A 24,277-nucleotide genomic window follows, 5' to 3' on the forward strand; every position below is an offset into this window, starting at 1 on the left:
CTGCAAATCCCGGACGAACGCGAGGCCCCGAAATAGAGAGGGGCAGAGAGGGAGAGAAAGAGAGAGAGAGAGAAAGAAAAAAAAAAACAGCAGAGCAGCAGCGCAGCAAGCGCAAAAGAGCAAAAGTGCAAAAAGAGCAAAAGCGCAAAAGCCCTTCTTCCTGGCTGACCCTCGCTTTTATACTGGGCATGACGCTGCATGATATGGAATACTAATTGGCCAGTTTGGCCCTCAGTCTTAAGTTCCACACAAATGACAAGGGGAATCGTGTCCCCCTTGTCCCAGCTATGCTCCCCCCTTATCCTGCCGTGTTTCTGTACTCCGCACACTGAAAAGTCCTTGGAGTTTCACTTCCAACCACAAACATCAGCTTGCTATCAACATTCTTCTCAGAGTGAGCCTCTGAGTGAAACCAAAACAGGGAGCTCTTCTGGCTGTTAAAAAAAAAACTCTGTCCCAGCTAAAACTGGGACACAAGTACTCTAGAAACATTCTAGGAAAAGTATATTAGTATGAACTATTTCAAATGTACAAATATATTTCAAACAGGTATTTCTCCTCAGTGGAAAGAGAAGTGAAAAAGGGACAGAAAGAAAGGATAGTTTTGTTTTCATAGCAGCTTACTCCTTACCAGTCTGACAACAGTGCAGGTAAACATTTAAATAAAGATCACTTGCAGCTTCAGAATTTGTGATGTGGAACTCATTTTAGACAAGCTATAAAAAAAAACCCCAACACATCTGTTTTGAGTCAGTGGTGATCAGTTAGTGGAGCATGGACAATTTACTACGTAGAAACAAAGATATGAGAAGCCCTGCATTCCTGGTGAGAAACTCAAACATCATCCAACTACTGAAGACTGGAGGGTACTGAGATTCCTATCTCCTATTCCGCTCCTCCTTGGTGTTCTACTCTGTTGGTTCCACTAAGGAATATAGCAAACATGAGGCCTACTTCAAATGTGTTGAATGATGGAAAAACAGAAAAATTTTCCTTTTCAAATTTCTGGTTCCACCTCAAGCCACTCTTAATTGTCTATCAGAAAAAAAACCCACACCAACACCTTACTTTAACTCAGTATCCCAGGAACTTGAGAGAGTTTCAAGGGAACTTCAAAGAGAAGTATGAATTCCTTTAACCCTTTCTCACCTTTTCTTCTGGCTCACACTCTTAAATCCATAGTTGTCTTTTTGTAACTTTGTCAAGCAGTAGCAAGATACAATTGATATTTTGGGCTATTTCCTTTCTTACAATAAACCAGTTTCAGAACTGTCAAGATCAGCAAGTTCTCAGTTTGCTGTAGCTCAGAGGAGTCATAAATGAATAAATAACATCTATATATTTAGTGAGTGAAAACATTACTACAACTCTTACATTCTTGCCTTTACATTTCTCTTTCTCACACTTCTTATGTTAATGTGCCCTCTCTTTTAGGCCACCAGTCTTCATAACAAATCAACACGGTACCTTAAGTGTTTGGGGAGAGAAATCACTGTTGAATAGTGTGAAACATTAAAACTCCCTGAAGAACAGAGTAACTCAAATAGCTTCCACAACACTCCTAAAACCACTCTTGCCCTTACAAGTGTGAGCTTCTCTAATGTCAATGGGATTATTCAGATAAACAAAGTGGGCAAAACTGAAAACTGTGCCCCAAGCTGGAAGCTGATGTGAGGTTTTCTTCACAGTTGTACACAAGGCTATCACTATACCAACAGACTCACACCATGTAAGTAGTAACAAATACATGTACAATCAGAACAGTCTAGAAAAGCACTATGTCAGCTTATTTCTAGACATGAATGTTTTAAGCTGGTAACAGAGAGGATCCTAATTGTGCTCAAACACACCTGGCAACCCACAGACATATGGCTGATGTCGCACAGAACTAGTCTTTGGTATTTGTATCTTTAAATCAAAAAAGATTAAAAAAAAATTAAAATATTATGCATTACTTTTCTGCATAACCACCCAGGGAACACAGTGTAACAATGGCAGAAGTAATATTGTCCATAAAAACTTATCCATTCCACACTTGCTTTACCAACGAAAGATTTTTAGGAACCCATGTACTATACTATTCCACAAGTACATTATGAAACTTTACGACCTCCATCAGAGAAAACATTTAAAAAAAAAAGTCCTGAAGTATCATCAAACAAGGGAATATGTTTTCAGTCTTTCTGTAGAATTCATTAGCTTCATTTTGACAATTTAAGATAATGCCTGGAAGATACAATGGAATCTAAAGCAAAGACATCACAGGACTTCCACACATTTCTTATTCACTTTTACAAATCAAGTCATCAGTACAGATTTTAAATATGGATATCATAAATACAAATACTGTAACCTGCACATTAAACGGGCTCGTCAGTCTCTCTTCTGTGCAGGCAATTTAGCTTCACACTTGAGCCATGTACACTAAAGCACGGATTCTCTCAAGCACCTACGGCAAAATCTGTCTTTCTGTTTGTTTTGCGTGACTGACATAGGTTAACAATTATTTCTTACACCACTCTTTCTGAAAAAGGTCTTCAATTCCTTAGTTCTCATTAAAGATTATCAAGTCTCAGGGCTTGCTTCATCTTTCACCTGTAATCAAGATATTAATGAAACAATATTTATCCTATCCCTATAGGATGGCCAACACACAAGTGTTATTCAGCTGTTTATTCTGTTAAGGAGAGCAAAGACTCAAATTTTACCACCAAATATGAATACTCTTGAACTTTACAGGACTATAGAATGTGTAAAAAAAAAAAAAAAATTAGTATATTCATGAGGTGGTATTATAATGAGCCCATGTCAATGTCACTTTTTGCTTTACCTCAATCATACCATTTTGCATTCTGCTTTGCAAACACAAACTAAAAGTCTAAAACTAAACAAAACTTCAAATCCACTATTTCTCGATACAGTAAAATAGATTATTTTTTTTTTATTGTTTGCAGTAAAAAACCAACAACTTAATCACTCCAGAAGGCCTGGTGCAATAAATAACACGGTCCTGTATACCTTACTACCTCACCGAAATTTGGAAGGTATTTAACATGTTTTGAAATACAAAGGAATTCAAGTATTAAGTTTGCCACTACTGGTATTTTCTGCTATAGCAAGCAGGACAGAGAAGTAGGCCTAACACAGCATATGATGCGTGTCAAAACTTTCTCTCTGCAACTTGCAGCCAGCAAGCTTTGTTACAACTACCTTTTCTAATTTCATCAGAGAAACATAAACCAGGGCCTTCATTTATAATTCAGTGCAGCTTGTTCCATAAATTTATAATGTCTTCCAAAAGTTTTTGATAATTAGACTGCACCGTTTTCAACAGCAACACTGTATTTCATAATACGCACAAAGTTTCATTTTTAATTACTCTTCAGGACCACTTCGGACAATACCCAAGTTCTACAATAGGTACCTCGGGCGTCTACCACCCCGCTGTTGGAAGCAGCCACTGAAGCCAGAATCCCCCCCCAGCTGAACGACCAGCCCTGGGGACTGCGGGGCGAGAAGCCTTCGCACCGGTCACCTCGCTCGCTGAAGCGCTTTCACCGGAGCGTTGCCGACGGACGGCGCTCAGACCGGGGAAGGGCAGCGAACACCCCGGGCTGCGGCTGGCGGGGGCTGAGCGGTTTGGGCTCGCTGAGGCCTAGCGAGCACACGAGGCCTCCCGCAGCCCCAGCTCCCTCGCCGCCAGCAGCCCGGACCTCTCCGGACGGGCGGGCCGGGCGCAGGCGGTCCCCGGGGCAGGGGTGGGGGGCCGCACACGGCAGGGACAGGCGTCCGGGACGCTCCGCCGGCCGGGAGGGAGGGAAGGAGGGAGGGAGGCGGCTCCGCACCGCGGCGCCCAGCGAGAGGGATGGCCAACAGCCAGCGCCTCTGGTTTGGGAGGGACTCGCAAACTTCGGTACCTGTCGGGACCTTCCCAAACGCCGGCGACCCCCGTCGCCTCCAGGAAGAGCTCTACAACTCCCCCCCCCCCCCCAACTCACGCAACAGGCTTAAACAACAGGCTGTACCCATGCCGATGGGGAGGAGGGCACGGCGTGCCCGGCTGCAAACAGGGGCTTCTCCTGCTCTTCCTCCGCTCCCCCGTCCCGAGAGGGGCACCCTCCGGCGCACCCCCCCGCCCCGTCCCTCCGCGACGGAGCTGCCCCAGCGGCGAGGGGCCTGGCAGCGCCGCTCGGAGCCCACCGCCCCGCCCCGGGCCTCGCCGCCTCCCTGTTCGCGCACCCACCTGTCCCGGGGGTCGATCCAGCTGGTCTGCTTGGTGTTGTGGTCGATGTAGAACACTTTTCCGTCGTAATCCCTCGCCTCCTCCCAGCCAGCGGGTAAGGGGAGCTGCCCATTCCCCGCTTTCCTAGGCATGGTCGGGCGGCGGGGGTAGCTGCTCCATAGGGACAGAAAGAAAGACGGGAAGCGGGAAAAGCCCCCACCCGAGCCAGGGGGACGGGAGCGTGGACCAGGGGGCACACAGCGGGCCGCTCACGGAAGCCCAGGGAAGCCGTCCTCCGCAGCCGGGTCTCAGTCCACCATGCCTGGGCTGCCGCCTCGCCCGCACCGCGGCAGCCCGGGTCAGAGTTGCCGGCGGAGCCCAGCTGCCGTCTGGGCGCGGGGAGCCCGGCTGAGCCCCGGGCGGCCGCGGCCGCCGCTCATTAGCATGAGATTAGCATCCATCTCATCTGCATGCACATTCCTCCCGCCGCATTCCTCAGGGTTAACCCTGCCGGCGCTGCCCGCTGCCGCCGGGCTGGGCTGGGCAGGCCCGGGCCGTGGATCCGGGACAGAAAACGTCCCGTGACGGAGCGCGTAGGGCAGGCTGGGGGCGAGGGGGGACTCCTGCTTCCGAACGAGCTCTGCCCGCAGCGCGCAGGGGCTCGGCCGGTGCGGGGTTCGGCAACAACCACCTGGGGGGACGGCGGCCTCGCGGGCCAGGCTGCCAAGCGCCGGTGCCCCCGCGCCTTCAGGTCCCGGGCGCTTAAGCACTCTGGTCACGTCCCCGCAGCTTTTTTGGGCGGCTGGGAGGGCGCGGGAGTCCCCCCCGGCCACCACCGCCCCGCGGGCAGAGCGGCGGGAAGGGGCTGCGGTGCGGCGGGACGCGGGAAGCGGCGCCCCGGCGTGAGCGCCGCCGGCCCAGCCCACCCCACTCCCCTGGCGGCGCGTCCCTTTGTCTACGGGCTCGCCGCCGGCCCCGCATCAGGTGGCGCGGGAGGCGTCCTGGCCCTGGGGGGCGCGGGGATCGTGCCCCGGGAAAAGGCAGTTTCGCTACAGCCTCCGTGCCCCGAGTCGCGGCAGTGTCGAGGGAGCCGAGTTTCCGTTCCGTCCGGGTCCCGCTAACCGCGTTTCGCATCCTCGTGAGCCCTCGCTAGACGCCAGCGAGGCTCAACGGTTCCTAAAAAGGGCGTTTAAAATATCTGACTTCAAAATTTAAATAAAAAAGGAAACCCTTCTTTTAACCCTGGAAGTACGTAAACTTACTGGCCTCTTTCCCCCCCCCCCCGCCCCCTTTTAACAGAAGCACCAGTGGAGAATACGTGCACACGCTATTTGTGCCCTGAACGGTTCTGACCTGAAAACAAGGCAGCTAAGTCGCATTAAGTATAGAAACCAGGTGTGAATTACTGTGCGTTTATCCTACATTTGCCACAGGAGAAGAGTACTCCAGGCCGGTTGCCATGGTTCAGCTGATAGAAGGTAACTTAATAAGCTCTATTAATTTGCATGTATATCTGATTCCCAAGATTTGACACAAGTGGAGCACCTATGGGGAGATGCGACTCCCTAATTTAGTGGCTAAGACTCCTAGGTAACCCACATTTTAGTCCTGGTTTCCTAGAATGTTTTCGTTTGTTTGTTTTTTCCCACTTAAAGTTACTGGTTTAAAGTAAGGAAATTTTCCTGGGAGAGGAAGTCTGGGACCAAGAGCTGTTCTTTTTCTTTTTTTTTTTTTTTTTTTTTTTTTCATTTTTAAATCTGGTTATCTACTCCATTATAGCTATCTTTATCATTCATCTCTATGAACTATTCTTCTGAGACAATTTATACTTACGAAGTATTGGACTTGTTCAGTAAATAAGTTTTTGGATTCCACTTCAGAGGCCACATAGCTGACAGTTAAGCATTGCAGTAACTAATTTACAAGTATCTTATAGAATCATAGAATGGGTTGGGTTGGAAGGCACCTTAAAGATCATCTAGTTCCAAACCCCTGCCGTGGGGTTTGGAACACCTTCCACTAGACTAGGTTGCTCAAAGCCTCATCCAACCTGACCTTGAACACTTCCAGGGATAGGGCATCCACAACTTCTCTGGGCAACCTGTTCCAGTGCCTCACCACCTTCATTGTAAAAATTTCTTCCTTAGATCTAATCTATATCTACCCTCTTTCAGTTTTAAAGCCATTGCCCCTTGTCCTATCACTACACGCCCTTGTAAAAAGTCCCTCTCCAGCTTTCCTGTAGGCCCCCTTTAGGTACTGGAAGGCTGCTAGAAGGTCTCCCCAGAGCCTTCTCTTCTCCAGGGTGAACAATTCCAACTCTGCCTGTCTTCAGAGGAGTCGTGCTCCAGCCCTTGGATCATCTTTGTGGCCCTCCTCTGGACCCACTCCAAGAGCTCCATGGCCTTATTATGTTGGGGACCCCAGAGCTGAATGCAGTACTCCAGGTGGGGCCTCACGAGATCTAAGTCTCATTGTTGGATCTGCTCCTAAATAGAAAAAAGTATCATATCAGCAAGATATGGTTTTAATTTAGCTAATTGCTATTCTGGTAGAACTAAGACCTTTATTATTTTGGTCATTCTGCTTATTTTATTCTGTAACACCATCTCTGCAAACAGCTCATATGCCTCCCCAAAATACCTGTATGTTGAACTCCAGACTATCTTGAAGACTTTTTTTTTATGTCTGTTGCTTTAAGGTAATGTACAGTGAAACTAAGTACATGAAGTAAGGCCCTGCTGGTTAACAGTGGAGAAAAACTGAGCCATTCTAACTTCTGGATATCCTTAAGAGTTCAGCCACTTAGGGAAAGCAACAGGATCATTGCCTATTAAAGTGACAGACTCATTTATTTTCATTGAGAATATTAAGTTTCATTGAGCAGATGGTTTATAAAGTCCAGTCTTGTTTTCCATCAGTGTAAAAAAGCACTTTTACTATCCATTTATATTTGTGTCCTTTTAAATAGTCTAATCTAATTTTGTAAACTTGTTTATAGGTGACATCCTACAGTAAGAAAGTACATGTGGCAGTTGTGGGACAGGATAAACTGGATTTCCTTTTCCCTTTTAAAGTTCAGTTCGAGTTATCAATAAGACATTTTGTTATGTAAGTTGATAAAAAGCTATAGAAGATGTCATTTTCTTTCTGAAACTAGCTGCTAGTTAGTTATCTTTGGCATTAACAGGCAGCTTTTATAATGATACAGACTTTTTCATCCTGAAAAGCAGGCCTGCTACACAGCAGCAGTCCTATACTCCAACTCTCTAAATAATTAAAACAAAAGCGAGCATGAGATGAGAAAATCTGGAATACCAAGACAAAACTGAAACCTCATTTATGTCAGTACTTTCCCTGAAGTTAATTATGGCACCTGAGGTAACACCTAATTCCTCTCGTATGTCACCACCAGGGCAGTTGGAACCACATCTTTGTTTATTGATCAGATGAGATCCACATGGATGTGGGTCTGATTTATAAACACCTCTACCAGGGTGAAACTTCTCATCAGAAAACATCAATATTTTCATTTGCACAAGTAGATCGAAATTGCAGTTCTTAATTTTGGAAATAAATATACTAAGATCATTGCATAATTGTCTGTTTTATATATATATTATTGTCTGTGCATATACAGATGTGCTTACACTTAAATATAAACTGTTGCACGGTAAGTGTTAGGCTCTCCCCTTTCTCCCTTTATTTTCCATTGTTTGAGTAATTCATTGTGTTTGTATGTATAGTTAGATACTACAGTCCAGAATGCTGGTTTAGGGCTACATAAGAATGACAATATTTGAAGTCAAACTGACAAAAAGTAGGTGATATTTGTGTAAATAAATGCCCGACCTTTAATATTACCAGTGAGAACATTTAGCTTTTTGAAGGACAGCCATTGTTATACAAAACAGAATCCAATTATCCTCTTGGTTTTTGCTATTTGCAATTTGGACTGGTAGAAAATAATTTCTTCCACTATTCTTTAATATTTTTTCATATGGTTAATATAGGAAGGCAGAACAGATGTTCATAATGATCCTTTTTAGCCTAAAATATGCTATAAATTCTAACTAAAAGTAGTTTTGCAAGTATACCTCCTACATCTCAACTGATAACCTGCCTAGCATTTTGTGCTGACATCGTCAGCTGACAGCATACCAGAGATTGTTTGGCTTAATTGCATAAGACAGCCTAATTCAGAAGATGTGAGCATGCTTTATTCAAAACACAGAAGGGTGCATATGAAGGAGTTGTCCAAAACCACGGAACAATGTAGCTATGGCATGACTTAAGTATTTATCAGTATGATAAATAACAAGATACGTTCAATGAAAAGAAGCTAATTGTTCCTCTCTTTTGCTTTGCATATTCATGTTTAACTGATCTAGAGAGGTTCATGTTATAAATAGTACATAGTTAAAGTGAATTAGAATCGTAACTATTTTGTGTCCTTCCTACTTACTGTTATCAGTTAGGAGAAAAAAATGTCTGTGAAAATTTGAAACACAAGTGTGGAAATGGCTGAATCTAGAAAGGGGGTCTGCAAACGCAAATGGTTGTGCCCCGTCACTTAACAAGAAGCATACCTTACTCCAGTCTGCAGTAGTGCAGTTAATCTCCTGATACTCTCTGCTTGCTTCTTTTTTCTCAGTAAATCTGTTCTTGGGACTGACTGTGATCAAAAAAGGCATGTATGTGCCCTATTGTTCCATAACAAGAGACTCCCTTAACTTGATGATCCACTAGAGTGACATCCCTGAAGAAATTTACAGCTGTTACAACTCTGACTTGTACCATCCGCAAATGGCTCTGAATCAAGAGCCACAGCTGTCTCCCTGGAAATCTACATAGTTCAGCCTCCACTGCTTTGAAACAGAATTTGAGTGCAGAATGAATTATGAAGTATGGTGACAGAATTAATTTCTGAAAACATCTGACAAAAATGTTTGAAAATAGGTATTGATTATTTTGGGTTTCTTTAGACAGATAAACACGGTGTTTATTGTTGTCAGAATATGGACAACAAGGCCGACTTCCCTCACATATAGCTATTGTAGAACTCTAAAAAATAGTATTTTCAGCATTATAAATATTTGTTTATTTATTTAACAACAGTGAATTTTGTCTGACAGCTATGATTTTCAAAAAAGCACCACCAAAAACAGGACTCGTTTATGCTGTGACATGTTTAGTTTTAAAAAAGGTTTAAAAGGTCTTGTAAAGAAAAACAGTGTACGTGTGTGAGGAAGGAAAGGAGGAGTGCTACTTATGCTGTTGTCAGCTTCTGATGCATGTGTACATCTGAGAGTAAAAGATCTTTGAATAATACTGTTTCTGGTTGAATTTATGATGAAGCTCTGCAGAAGCGATGGAGCCAGAGAACAGCTTTGATAATGTTTATGCTCATTCAGCTTTTCTCTTTACACCAAAGCTTGCTCTTTCCACTGATATTCAATTGGACAGCTTGCCGCTAAAATAGGATGTCCTACAAAGACTTCCCAGAGTATCAGTGAAAAAGACCATACCGAGTTCTGTTTCAAATGAATATATACTAGCTTTTTTTTCAGATTTTTGGCCTTATTTTTGCCTTCAGGCATGCATAGGATAAAGTAATGAGCAATTACACATTTTGAGTCCTTACAGAAATAATTCAAATCCTGTAAATCTGAAAATAAGTGCACATAACATTTTTAACTGATTGTTAGTCTGATTAAAAGTTTAGGGTACATAGAATGGAAATGATGCAGTAAGAGCTTTGCCTCAAACCTAACTACAGAAATGTGAGTAATGTTTTCATGGTAAAATCTTCTCAAACTCGCCTCAGACCACTCATTAAACTAACTTTCAGTTCTGTTAACTCTGATTCATACTGCTGATATTTCTGTGGACAAAGGAAAAAGAAGATGGAGAATTTTGGTTGTTCCAAAAACCCTAGGATTGATGAGGTCCAAATTAGCCTCTGAGGCATATTCGCACAGAATTTCTTGATGCAGTATTGATATGTTGTCTTCGTGTAACATCTTCCATAGAAACAGTCTTGTTGTAGTTTTTAAGTATATCTCTGATACTCGTACACACAAATTTAACTTTCCTACATTTCATCATATCTATGGAATTGCAATGTCTATTCACTGCTGTTCACGGCTTTGGAGAACCGCAAAAGCATGCCTGGCCAGCCAAGAAAGTTCCCAAGAGCCTGGTCTTCTTTTTTGGCTGCATGTAAGACAGAAGTAGGCCAGCTCATCGGCAGGGAGGGAAGGATGAAGGAATTTCTCAATAGCAGCTCCTTTGGTGGAGAACAGCGATTAATTTCTTCAAGTATTTAAGATACTTCATCAAGTACTATACAAGTGCACAGGTTTACAGAGCTAATGCTTTTAACAGTTCCACTCTCCTGATGCAAGAAGTGCTTCTACCACAGCCGGAAGAAAGGACTTAGTGTACATCTGCTGTGCTGTATCTAAGGGGTGCAACAGATGAAATGCAAAAAGGAATGCTATTAGCAATGACATCCTGAAGTACATTTCTTTTTGGTATCATCCACATACTTTCAGAAACACACTGCAGTAAATGAAGTAGACTGGACTAATTGACTGAGTATTTAACTCCTGCATTCCAAAAAAATGATCCTCTGACTGATGGAGAGGCTTAGGAAACCTTTATTCTAACAAATGAAAAATCTAATTTGAAATGCAAAACAGGTACAAAGCTACCAAACTGTAATAGGAAAAAATTGATTCTTTTTTCTTTCACCCACTTTTCATCTCTCTTTCCCCTCAAAAAAGTACAGTTTCTTTGCCTGAATGCGAAGTACTTGACATCTATCCTGCCAACAACAAAGGAACCTCAATCCTATCTTATTGCTGAGTCTAAAAACCATGCTACAAAAATAAAATCTGAATCTGCAGATTTATAGCAAAAATGGGACTGATGCATCAATACCAAGATTTAGTACTGTTAGACTGCTAGAGATGTTGCTAAATTGTATGAATCATCCCATGGCAATTTTCGTTCTAGTCTGGTTGTCCAAAAATCCAGAACCCCAATGTGCGCACTGTTTGGAGGATGGATAAAATGCAAAGAACACAGCATGGTAGTATTATGTCCGCTTTGCAGTGGACATAAAAAAAAAAAAATGTGTTAAGTGACTTGATGGAGTAAAAAATAACTACATGAAATAGAACAGGGATTAGAACATAGGATGCTTTCAGCTCCTGAGCTGACTCTGTTGAACTGCATTGTGTCATTTTTATTATTTCAATATGTGGTTTCAGAAATACTTGGGGTAAGTTTTCTTATCACAAGGAAAAGATTATAATTCATACAAAAATTTCTTTTATTCAATATCTCATTGTCAGGTGAAATGTGGTGTATACAAGTTATCAATTCCACGTGGTCGAGCATATGTTATGAAATGCTCATGTCCACATATGAAACACATGATAATATTTCAACGTCTCTCTCCTTTGAATTTCTTGGTGGAGAAACACATCAAAAGCAGAAGTTGTAGTTAGCTGTACTTGTGTGTTCATCACTGACACACACTAATAAAGAAACAACCTCCAACAGCATAAAAAGATTACACTGAACAATAATTCAAATAAAATAATTTGAAGCTAGGCAAAGTCTGCAAAATTTAAGTATTTTAATAATCCTCAGACTATGAAATGTCAGAGCTGTTGCTGATAATCAGCTGTTCTGTAAGGTGTGAATGTAAAGCCAAAGGATATACAGTTGATGCTTATACCAAAGGAATCACAGAATCACAGGATAGGATAGTTGAGGTTGGAAGGGACCTCTGGAGGTCATCTTGTTTAACTCCCTGGTTAAGCAGGGCCACCTAGAGACAGTTGCCCCAGATCATGTCCAGACAGTTTTTTATCTCCAAGGATGGAGATTCCACAACCTCTCAGGCCTCCCGTGCTCGGTCACCCTCACAGGAAAAACATGTGTCCTGATGTTCAGAAGGAACCTCCTTGTTTCATTTTGTGCCTATTGCCTCTGGTTCTGTCTATACACCTCTGAAAAGAGCCTAGCTCCATCTTCTTTGCACCTTTCCTTCTGGTATTTGTATACATTGATGAGATACCCCTGAGCCTTTTCTTCTTCAGGCTGAACAGTCCCAGCTGTCTCAGTCTTTCCTCATATGTTAGGTGCTTCAGCCCCTTAATCATCTTTGTGGCCCTTTGTTGGACTCTCTCCAGTATGTCATGTCCATGTCTTTTGTACGGGGAAGCCCAGAACTGGACCCAGCACACCAGGTGTGGCCTCACCAGTGCTAAGTAGAGGTCAAGGATCACCTCCCTCGATCACCTGGGATCAGCTCAGCACCACTACTAATCCAGGATGCTGCTGGCGGCTTTTTGTCCACCAGGATCCCCAGGTCTTTTTCTGCAAAGCTGCTTTCCAGCCAGTTGGCCTGAAGCGTGTACTGATGCATGAGGTTATTCCTCCCCAGGTGCAGGACATTGCATTTCTCTTTGTTAAACTTCATGAGATTCCTATTTGTCCGTTTCTCCACATCTTTAAAGAGCACAAAAGCGTGCCACATAATTCAAACATACCAAAACAAAGAATCAACTACACTGCAAACTGCCTTCTTGAACTCTAGGCCAGAGGTGCCTCCACAAGCGAGCAGCTGGGTGTTTAGAATCAATGCTGCTTTCCCTTCAGTCTCGCTAAACAATCAGAACGAGAGATAAACCTCCTCAGGACTGCAGTCTCTGCAGCCTTCAGTGGTATCGTGGACGTCATCACTCACAAAAGACCTTGGTTCTTCTGTGGAAGCATTAATACATGTTTGTACAACTCAATATGCCACCTTCAGCAATAGAAACAAATAAAAATGTGTTCTTTTTTTTCTCTTTCTTTTTTTCAAATAGAAAAGTGTTCTTTTATATAAAGACAAAAATGGTGTTTTCAAACAGTAGCTCAGAAACTCTCTGATTACTTAACCATTGATACCTTCTTTTCAGAACATAACAAATGTGAAGAAGTATGATACTTTTATGCAGCAGCCTGCTTCCCACTCCAGGAACTCAGAAACAATTAGTTTGAGCTGTTTTTCAGGTTGCAGAATTAGGCCTTTCAACTCATGGAAATAAGTGGAATGTATCTTCAAAACGTAGCCAAGCAAGGGTTGGTTGTTCTACAGCTTCCATCTAGTTTCAACCAAGATTCACAGCAATTTTTGATATATCACTGACGTGAGTGGGAACAGGAAAGGTAGTGTCACCTTTTTCTGTGGCAGGTGCTGGCCCCTGCTCTTTTCCTTGCTTTCCCCTTCCTGCCTCCTTTCTTCTTACACTTGCTCCCTCTGGCGCTCCTGTTGCTCTGCAGCCATTACCTCTGATCTGCCAGGGTTGGGGCCACAACGGAACTAGTGCTACTGGACCTGGCTAACTCCATGCAGCCCATGTGTCTCCATGCTCTCTTCCCCAACGTGTGCTGTCATACCTGTATCAACCATGCTGCTCCCTTCTCCAGAGCATCCCACATCCTCACTCCCTGGCACAGTCTTGTCAGTGTCTGTAGTCACCTCCATATCTCTTGCTGTTGAGTGGTTTTTGTACATCATGAGCAAGCTAATACAAGCTTTTGGTTGATTTTGGTAAGAAGAAGCAGAGAAATACACTGGGGCAGGGGAGAAGAAGTAAGGAGTTGTTTATAAAAAGAGCTTTTCTTGAATCAAGTAAATCTTTGAAGGAAGTCATGCTTCAGGAAAAAATCTCAAAAAGAACATAAAAAAATTCTCAAAAGCACATATATGCACATTTTGTGTCCATAACGCCACATGAAAAATTAATGCTTTTCTGTATATATCTTTAAGAAATCTTTTTTGATGTATCAACATAAATGAAGAAAAGCTAAAAGTAGAGAAAACTTGTCTGCTGTAGTGAACCTGTAGGGCTACTCCAGCCCTTTATCCTGTAAGGCAAGAAAGAAAAAGTAGCATACGCTGCCTTTAATGCAGCGGAGGCCTTTCGCCAGTCATTTTGTTTAATCTCCCTTCTCAATATTCCGCTTCTGTGGAATACACTTCTCCAGCAATCTCATTTTAATAACATATTCTAATCCATTAAACTCACTCTGGTGAGCTTGCAGTGAACCATGACGTTTCCAAATCAAAATAAAATCAAAGGCCTTAAACCAGACTGCAGAGCTAAAATTCTCTTTCATATCCCTTCACTCTATTTACAGAGGATTCATATGTTCAAATATACCAAATCATTGTGACAGAATAATTATTATGTCTTGTCATGTCATATTTTTTGAAACAATGTCAAATACTGAACTGAAGGATCTGCAGAAAACTAAGAAATAGAAAAAAACCCTAAAGCCAAACAATGATGCATGAAAGACAACTTGTAATGAGCATGTCAAAACTTTATGTTTTCTCTGCTGCTTTACCTGACAGTTGATACTTCTGCAGCACCAAGTGAAGTTCAGTTAGTCCAATGATTTAAATCCTTAACACGATCCCCTATTCCAAATGCCATCTAGTTGGGTGCAGGGCAAACAGTGTCAATTCCAGGGTATGACAGGGCTTCTTAACCTCTGCAAAGCTTGCTTTTTTTGACCAACACTAGGATATAATCTACATGTATTGTTACGCATGATTTCTGAGATGTGAGATGTCTCAATGAGTAGCTAGGCTTATTCATGTTTTTAATTTGTGTACCTGTGTGAGCAAATTGTTCTGGGACAAGTCACAGGAGCAGGCTTTCTTGAAGCAAACACATAGCGGGAAGAAAAAACTACATTGCTAAAGTGAGCAAGGATAATGGAATACCAAACCAAATAGAAAAAATCATTTTTAGGGTTGCCTTCAAATGATTGCAGGAAACCCAAAGAGCTGAATATAGTAACTGTTGAATTTTTATTTGAAGCAAGTCAAGCAGATGATTTTGTATCCTCTTCAAATATTGGGTTTTAATTTAGGGCTCTATACATAGCAGAATTAAGCATAGCTACAGAAAAGAGCTAAACATTTCCATGTCAGAATTCTTCACTGTTGTATTTTATCAGATGTGTTTAAATCTCATCTTGCACAAGTGGAAAAGACTCTTTCTATTTTGCAAATGTTCATAATACGATCAAATTACTTCTTAATCTCCTCTTTGGTAAGTTTTCACTATGAAGATCACTTTCCAGTCCCTTAATCATTTTCATTTCTCTTCTCTGACTCCACTCCAATTAAAGGAGATCTTCAGTTGGGTATATCAGAAATAGAGCTAACTCCCCAGCAATAGTCACACTAATGCCAAATATAGGGACATGTGGCATCCATCCACTTCTGCTGTAGTTTCCATAGGTTTTTTTTTTCCATAGATTGGGTTAACTGCTTCTGCCACAGCACTGCACTGGCACTTGTGTCCAAGGATTGCTACTGTGACCTAAGCTCTTCTTCTGTGATGGGGATTCCCAGGACTAAAGCCATCATCCTCTAAAGATAACCTTCATACTTGTTTCCCAGATACGTGATTTTATATTCTTCCTATTGAAACCCATATCGTTTACTTTAGGTCATCATATTCCAAAGTTCTAAAGCCTGTCCCAGTGCCATCACTGTTTTTTCACAATTTACTGTCAGAGCAGGAAGTATTTTATCAGCAGCATTTATTAATACTTAATGTGCCTTTTACCCAGCTACAAGACAGAAGTATTTCTTCAGCATGTCTGCTTTTTTTCTGCATTTTAATTCTGTTGTTACCATCCGTGAATGGACCAATAGCACTGGTGATATCAGAATGTGAAAAGCTAAACTACACAAAGTCAAGACAGGTCCTGTGTTTTTATATTTTTATTTTAAATTTATATGATTTGTGTTTATCCAGGTTTTCCAAATAAGGATTTGTATATACCTTTGTTTTACCAGAGTCCATTTTGATTTAATTAATGTAGCATTAAAACCAAAAAGGAATTATTTTTCTTTTGTCACAATTTTTAGCATAATCTTAATAGCATGCATTAATCTTAAAATCCATAAACTTTCTCTAGAAAGGCCACACAATTTCCTATAATTTTAAAAAATAAGGGCTAATAGTTATAAAAATAGCAACCAAAATATCATTCAAGACCTTACTTCAGCACTACTGCTCTTGCTTCATGTCATTTGTACTTTATTTCACAACATGTAATTTTAGGCTAACTACAAAATAATTTGGACAATCTATTTATTAGTTAGTCTGGAACTGTTTGTAAAGATACAATAATTATGTTTTTATAAGGTAAATTTGCAACTCAAGAAAACACATTCAAAAAATGCTGGGCTTAGAGATATTCGATAATCTGAGTTTCTTTTGCTAAGGACCCCTTTGACATTTTAACAAGTCTCCTGAACACTTTTCATTTCCCATCTATTCCTAGACAGTCCTTCCTGTCCCCAGCCCCTGAACCCTGCCTCCTTTCAAAAAAATCTCAGTCATCTTTCCTTCAGGAACAGCTTGACAAATCGATACGGTGATAAAGCTTTATCCCTCCTGCTGCTGCTCTGACTCTCCCCATCTGCCTGGAAGAGCTATGCTGAGAGCGCAGAAATGGACATGACCCCTTGCTGTAGCATATCATCTTCTGGACATTTTCCTGCCATACGAAATTGCAATTCATGGCTCAAATTAATGAACACATACTACTGCCTCCTCTGGGAGTATTTGAGAGGGACCTTTTGGAGCCACTGGTCTGTGACATCTGAAAGCAGCAGACCCCTTTGGTTTCTATAGGAGCAACACCTGGACCTCTCCTTCCTGCTGGGAGCATTAAGGACAGCATGAGGTATTTTTTCTTCTGGACCGTGGAAATGGGCAGCTTCTGGCTTGGCAGCCGGGCTGCATTGCTTCGCTGAGCGAGTCTGGCTGATTGCATCCACATCCTCCGGCCATCAACACAGGTTTAAGTAGGTAGGATGCTGGCATGCCTCTCCTGTCTCAGCAAAGCAGATTAGTAGGACTTCTCATTGCTCAAGGTTTCATGTTTTCTACAGCCACAGGCAGATGTTACAACAGGTATTAAGCATATCAAGATCTACTTTCAAACTTCTTTTCAAACCGCTAGCCTAGGCATTTGAGAAATGATTACCATCTGATAATTTTGAAATAATAACATGATTCCAGAGGCTCTAAAAGCAAGATTATGTCTAAAATGTATGTAGGAAGGGGATGAATCAGAACTAATTATGTAAGATGTTAATTATTACATTCATATTAATAAATCAACATGTTCATATTATTATACTCAGGTTTATATTATTAAATCCAGAGGGGAAAAACGTGTCATAAACAGGTGAACAAAAGGTTTCTCCTGGCAGGATGAAACTATGTGAACCTAAAGATCCACAGTGTTTCAGAAGGCTTTGAGGCACTTCAAAATTCAGTCTTTCTAACTGCCTATGGGTAAAAGATTCAAATCTGTTGCTTGCTTAGATTTTAAGGTAAAATATAGATAACAGGTCATGTATGTGCAGGTACAGTAGAGCTGTATATATGTGCAGGTACAGTTTGGAAGAGCTGAACCTTGTAAATTAGCAGAAGCTCGGAAGCTTAGCAAAATACAACTTTAAGTTAAATAGCAAAAATAATGGTATGTGTATATATGTATAATTTGGCAATACATTAGGCTTTGTTATTCTCTGCTAAGAATGATACCTTTAATCTCTTGCTGCATCTAAACATTTATTTGACAAACATAACCACGATTTTTTTCATCAATATTACAAAAATTGTGCCTCAAATAAAATATTGTTGTCATGGGACAAAACTTTGGGTAATATATGCAGAAGTTACAGTAGCATCCAGGAGTTCATATTTTGTAGCTGTTTTCATTAGGGAAAACCTTTATTAACAGTTAGCATTTTTTTCCTCAGCAAAGCGCTTTCAAAACATTTGCTAATTAAAACCTTTATATCTTTCAGACAGTAAAAGTGCCTTTTCCAACCTGCAACAGCTATGTAACTTATTTTATTAGTGGTTTAGTAATAAAGTCAGATAAACCTTTGATTTAATAATTAGCATTTATAGAGTGCTTTCTGCCTTCAAAGCACTTTGCAAACATTAACTAATTAATTCTTGCAACTCCCCTGTAATTTGGGGAGGCAAGTATATTCATACACGTTTGCCTACGGTTTAAGGAAGAAAGTATTATGTCAGACATTTTATGAAACAGAGAATTAAGCCGTATAAATTAAGTTATTCACTTAATTCAACAAAGATGTAAACGTCAGAGTAGGAACGGAAACTAATTATTCTCTTCTTCTTCTTTTGTACTCCAGTCACTTGGCTCTTTCACTAATTTTCTCTGGAGGGGTCTGGCCAGATCTGCCAAAGCAAAGCAAAGCTTTGGGTGCTAAGCAGGTCTCTCCATCTTCTCTTTACATGGTGTCTGAGGCCACTCGCTCACGGTGTGCGCATACCTCGGGAACACGTGCGGCGGCTCACGCGACAGGTTTGCCTGTGCGTGGTGGCCATGGATGTGTGGCCATCGGACAAGGAGGGGGCCGCAGCAAAGGGCTGTGGTGGGGCCTCTCCTTGGACTTCCCGGCCCCTGCACCACAAACAGTCGGTCACATCCAACAATTTCAGGGGCATGGAATGGGTGATACACGGGAGCCTCGGCAGCAGAGTGCAGCAGGAGAGCCAAGCGTCAGACTTCATAGGTCTCTCCCAGGGACGCTCCTCTGGGCTCCTTGACCTCACTAATGAACTTTGCCTACTGTGATCTACCTGGTGTTAGCTCTCCCTGGCCACCACCACAGCTCCAAGACAAAATTAAAGACAGGAGCAGCGTTCTCCTGGTGACAGCTTGCCTTATTCCTGCCTTGAGTACAACCTGCTACAAGTATTTATTACTGTAAAAGAGGAATATTGTTTGTTCTCTTTTTTTCCTACAGGTTTACTGATTTGTTGCCTAAAATAATACAGCTTTTTTGTCTGCTGCAACCCATCTAGCTACAATGTCATACTGTATTTTAGCCATTTGACAGATATGTACCTCTGCATATGCTGCAGGTGGAATGAGAAGAGTATGAGCTACAAGAAGGCTGCACCATGGCCCTGATGGTATCTGAGGACAATGAGGAGTCATTTGCAGTGTTTCGACTCAGCAAAGCAAGTAAGCTCTCTAGAGTCACAAGCTTTAGGAAATTTCCTGAAATTAAGATACTTTTTTACAGCAAATAAAGGCCATTAACAAGATTTCAAAATGAATGGCTTGTTGTCAGTGAATTTAAGAATTTCATCAGGTACAAAGGCCCAATTATTTATCAGTATTTGTTTTTGCTAAATATTGGGAATTAATATTACTGTGTGAGTTTTTGTGTATTTTTATAAGTGTATTTTTGTTTGAGTGTTGAAATAGTAAGCCAGAAATCAATTGTGTCACTGCTGTGTGTCATTTTGTCTTCAACCAACATTTAAAAAATGCAAGAAACTTCATGACATTTTTGAAAGCTCAACTGAGCCAACTTTTCACATGTCACGGTGTCTTCGTCAAGCAAGAGAAACATAGTGAAACAGCAACAGAGAGCTATCTGCTAATGCACACTTCATCATTACACTGAGATAAACAATACAACTAAATAATGTAGGAGGTTTGTAAAGATTAGAGAATTAGGGGCTAAGGATTCCTTGGTGATCAGCTATTTGTTAAGTATCGAAGAATAACTTTTGTGATACTGTTTCTGTAAGCTGAGCCTGTCAAGTAGAAACAGAATAGTGCTGCATTTTGTATTTGGTGTGCCAAGCACTATTTCTCTATGGAGATGAACAGATTTTTTTTTAATTTGCTATTTTATTGTATTTATAATTAGCCGTCTGGAAAAAAAAAAGTTCTCTTTCAGCATCTGCAGTGATGCATTGATTCTTTCATTACAGCAAATACACATGACCCCCGGTGTTCAACTGTAAACAATAATAGTTACTGGCTTCATTAGGAAGCTAGCAGATGGCTTATAAGTTCTCATGGTAGCTTTTATCCATTTGAGGCTTGCAGTGTGCAAATGTTTGTCTTTTAAACAGGATAAAACAATGTAAAAGGGACTCTGTGCTTTGTTTTTATTAGTAGCAATTCATTTGTGTTGCAGATTTGAATCTGAGTATCTGAGTGCATTGCCAATTTTTCCTGGCTGCAGGTAAAATACTCTCTGGGCCTTGCCTCTGCCTCTGTGGCATTTTCTGTACTGTAAGAAACGAGGTCAAATACCACTCCTGGAGCTTTGACAGAGCTGGGTTTTTTTTTTAGTAGGACTCTATGTTATAAACCAAACTTCCCTTCCCTTCCCTTCCCTTCCCTTCCCTTCCCTTCCCTTCCCTTCCCTTCCCTTCCCTTCCCTTCCCTTCCCTTCCCTTCCCTTCCCTTCCCTTCCCTTCCCTTCCCTTCCCTTCCTTCCCTTCCCTCCCTTCCCTTCCCTTCCCTTCCTTCCCTTCCCTTCCCTTCCCTTCCCTTCCCTTCCCTTCCCTTCCCTTCCCTTCCCTTCCCTTCCCTTCCCTTCCCTTCCCTTCCCTTCCCTTCCCTTCCCTTCCCTTCCCTTCCCTTCCCTTCCCTTCCCTTCCCTTCCCTTCCCTTCCCTTCCCTTCCCTTCCCTTCCCTTCCCTTCCCTTCCCTTCCCTTCCCTTCCCTTCCCTTCCTTCCCTTCCCAGCAGGTGCCCCCTTTCAGAAGAGAGGCAGAACTGCCTCTAGTTTACCCCACATGAACTGGTGATCTGACCATGGAAATCATTAGTGCCAGTTTGTCATTCAAAACATTATTTACACAGCCAAATTTTGTGTATAGTTTTGGAATACTTGATAAATAACAGCTCATTTACTGTTGTCACCAGTCTGGTGCCCAGACTGAGATGAACCTCAGGATGCTTCCCAGAGACGCTGCAGGCAGCTCCAATGACTGTCAACACAACCACCACATTTATTACCTGACTGGGCAGAGCTATCTGAAGACCAGTTAATTTTCAATAACATTTGGTAGAGCACAGTAGCTCTTTTAAAGCAGAACAGTTTTATTTTAGCATGTGAGTCTTTGATGGCTTTTCTCGTACTTCTAATACAGCCCAGGCTTTCATTGCTATTTTCATGTACTCAGTTTTGTTGGTAGCTGGAATCAAGATTATCGAGAAATAGAAGCAGGGGTCCTATATTAAATATGGTGCTAAATACCCTCAGTTCTCTTTGAAACAACAGACACATGGTGCAAAGTCCCTCAAAGTGTTGCGCCGCTGTCTTTCTACTGGATCTGCACATGGAGGAGCCAATAGGTAGTTCACAGTTTGTGTTCATTCAATATCTGCTGCTTATGGTTTCTTCACACTAAGGCATAAGCATTTGACTGGTTGATTTTTACAATATGGATGCCTCTCTTCAGATAGAAATCAGCCATTTGTTTCAGAAAGGGCCATCAAAAATTAGAAACTTTTGGGTAGGGAAAGTCTTATTTTGAGGGTTTAAATGAACCTGACTGCCTGGGCCATGTGTTTCCTTATTGTACAGTAAGGGCATGAGTATCAAATTAAGGGGCATTTTTGCATAAACAAGGGTCTAGTGAACCTTTAGTGTTACATATTGTTTTTCATGTTCTATATTCAGTTTTAAAGTTAAAAATTACTTTTGTTTGGAGGGACATCTGTATCTCCTGGAAGAGATATTGGAATTTTGCTTTCAAAGCATGTATTTTCCTTTTATTTTTCTTTTCTGTTTTATTTAAAATAATATTTGCATTAAAAACTTTCTTTCTTCTAAGAACATCTGTTCTTGCTTCTACCTCACCTGAAGATCTAACCCTTTGCAAGTGACATCTTCAATGAAGGATAAGCAGCAGGAGCAGATGAGCTTTCAAGGAATAAAGATCCTATTTTCATGCAAATGTACTAGTAATTAAAAACGATTTGAGGGGGAAAAAAAAGCAACTTAATATGCAATATCTTCAAATTTAATTTGAAGTATAATAGTTTTAAACTTTTCTGTAAGAACTCTCAGACTGTTTAAGTGATTTAGTTTTGAGAGCAGTAATAATTGTCATTCAGATTAATGGGTTAGTTTTTCTTATCAAAAGACACCTTTAAAATAAGTTTAGGGGTAATAGTAAGAAGTTTCAAAGGTTTTTTTCCCTGTGGTTTGAAATAAAGTAAATTAAATTCCTAAGTACACTGAACTTCCATTCAAGTCTGTGGGTGAAGTATAGCTGTACTCCAAAAGCCAGCATAAGGCCTGCTGGAAGCCCTGCATGACTTCCACTACGGAAAGTGTGTCAAGCTGTATCTTCAGCGTTTACTGTTGCTTCATTAAACATCTCACCTTTCCTGAAGGAAGCATTTTACTGCAAAACAACTATTTTTATTAAGTTTTACTATTCCTTATTCATGACTTCAAAGCTTACAAAATTAAGAAGGGGAAGATACTCTGTGGTAGTAAAGCATCGCACAATTCTATCCTTTCAAAACCACTGTAGAAATTGAGAGAGATTTAACTTATACCTACTCTACTCTCTTCTATTCTATTCTATTCTCTGTCTACATTAAAATAGTTTGAGATCTTGAGCATTCTCCATTCTCATGACACATGAAGAGAGTGACAGGTGCACAATTCACAATAAAATAAAATCATTGCCTAAGCATCGCAGCTAGTTCTGTTCATCTTCAAAGTTGTAAGGTTGCGGGATTGGAATGCTTAAATAACTTCTGCCGTTTTATCCTATGCTAATTAAATTAATTACTCCATATATAGAGGTAGTCAAAGCTCCCTAATGATAGGTGAGCCTTTATTGATTAGAAGTAAGTTTATTTCTGATGGATTTGGAAATGCCGGGCATTACATATAAACACACAAACACACACATATGTAAACAATGGAAAGCTGCATAATTTAGATCCCACAGAATGAAGAAGTGAGGTATTGATGATTTATTGATTACAGCTTACATTTAGACGAGGAGGTGCAGGAGCTAATAAATAATGTAAATATTTTAAAATTCTGTCAGTGATAATCTAAAGGGAATATTGTGATTTGCAGTAATACTTGGAAAAAATTCATTCGCTAATGCTTGCAACTAGAATTTCTTGTACAGCAGGCTGAGGTGCGGCCCACGAACTTCACAGGGACTTGGTAATGCCCCATCTGCATCAGCTCATTCTTTCTTCCTTTGCATTTCTGGCTTGGTTTTGGTGGTTGGTTTTGTTTTTTTTTCCTAGGGGAGGGAGGTGGACCACAAGAATGAAGTGATGCAGCTCTATGGAAAACCATTACTGTAATTGCTATGAGTAGGACCTACCACTACACTTCAGTGCTTCAAATTTCAGTGGAATCAAAAAATGGAGAAGGCTAATAGAGGTTGAGAGTAGCTATGATGGGTATGGCAACCAGTGCTTTATTAATTTGTTCCTGGATAAGATTTACTCAAGTATTTTAGCTTTGCTTTCATGCAAACTATTGGAACTTCATCATAAGTTTGCTTAGCTGGTGCCTTGGGCAGCTATATCAGTGTTGGAGTTTTTTGTGATAATGAACAATTAAAGCTAACTGAAAGCACCTATATATTTATAATTGATTTAGCAGTTGATTGTCTCTCAAGATTAATGATTCCCCTGTGCTCAGAAAATAATGTTAGTTGATGCCTGAGGCCATATTATTTTTATTGCAAACATCATGGATGAAACATCATTTTTGTCAATTATGATTTGAGGGGATGAAACAGATTGTTCATAAAAGTAGAGAATATAAAATACAATTTTCAAGACCACCATATAAACCATAGCTGATGACCATTTAGTTATAGATAAGCTATCAATAAGTACATTTGATATATTAATTCTTCTCCATATTATAATATAAAGCAAGGAACTTGCAATAAGTCCTTTTTTTATAGTACAGCTGTAAGATTGCTTGCATTTCTGCTTCTACCCTCATTTCATTTTCATAGCTTCATTCACTACATGTCTATTAAAAGCATTATTATATTTCTTTCAACCTATTAGAAAGACTTACAAAAAATTTCTGGATGTCTTGAAAGCTTTGTAAAAGGAACAATTAAATGTAAAATTGTCCAGAATAGATTTCCAAGAAACTATACTC

The 24,277-nt window shown here is 41.0% G+C and overlaps 1 protein-coding gene across 2 annotated transcripts in view; it reads right to left on the reverse strand.

Annotated features, from left to right (window-relative positions):
• Positions 1-4,374, reverse strand: part of WWC2 (WW and C2 domain containing 2) — a 115,172-nt gene extending 110,798 nt beyond the window's left edge. For both annotated transcript variants that reach the window (XM_086611650.1, XM_086611649.1), the window contains exon 1: positions 4,244-4,374. In XM_086611650.1, coding sequence (XP_086467776.1) covers positions 4,244-4,374 — 131 coding nt within the window. The remainder of the gene's footprint in view (positions 1-4,243) is intronic.
• Between the last annotated feature and the right edge of the window lie 19,903 nt (positions 4,375-24,277).

The sequence above is a fragment of the Tauraco erythrolophus genome, chromosome 5, assembly GCF_009769465.1.
Source record: "Tauraco erythrolophus isolate bTauEry1 chromosome 5, bTauEry1.pri, whole genome shotgun sequence".
In the NCBI taxonomy this organism is placed as follows: domain Eukaryota; kingdom Metazoa; phylum Chordata; class Aves; order Musophagiformes; family Musophagidae; genus Tauraco; species Tauraco erythrolophus.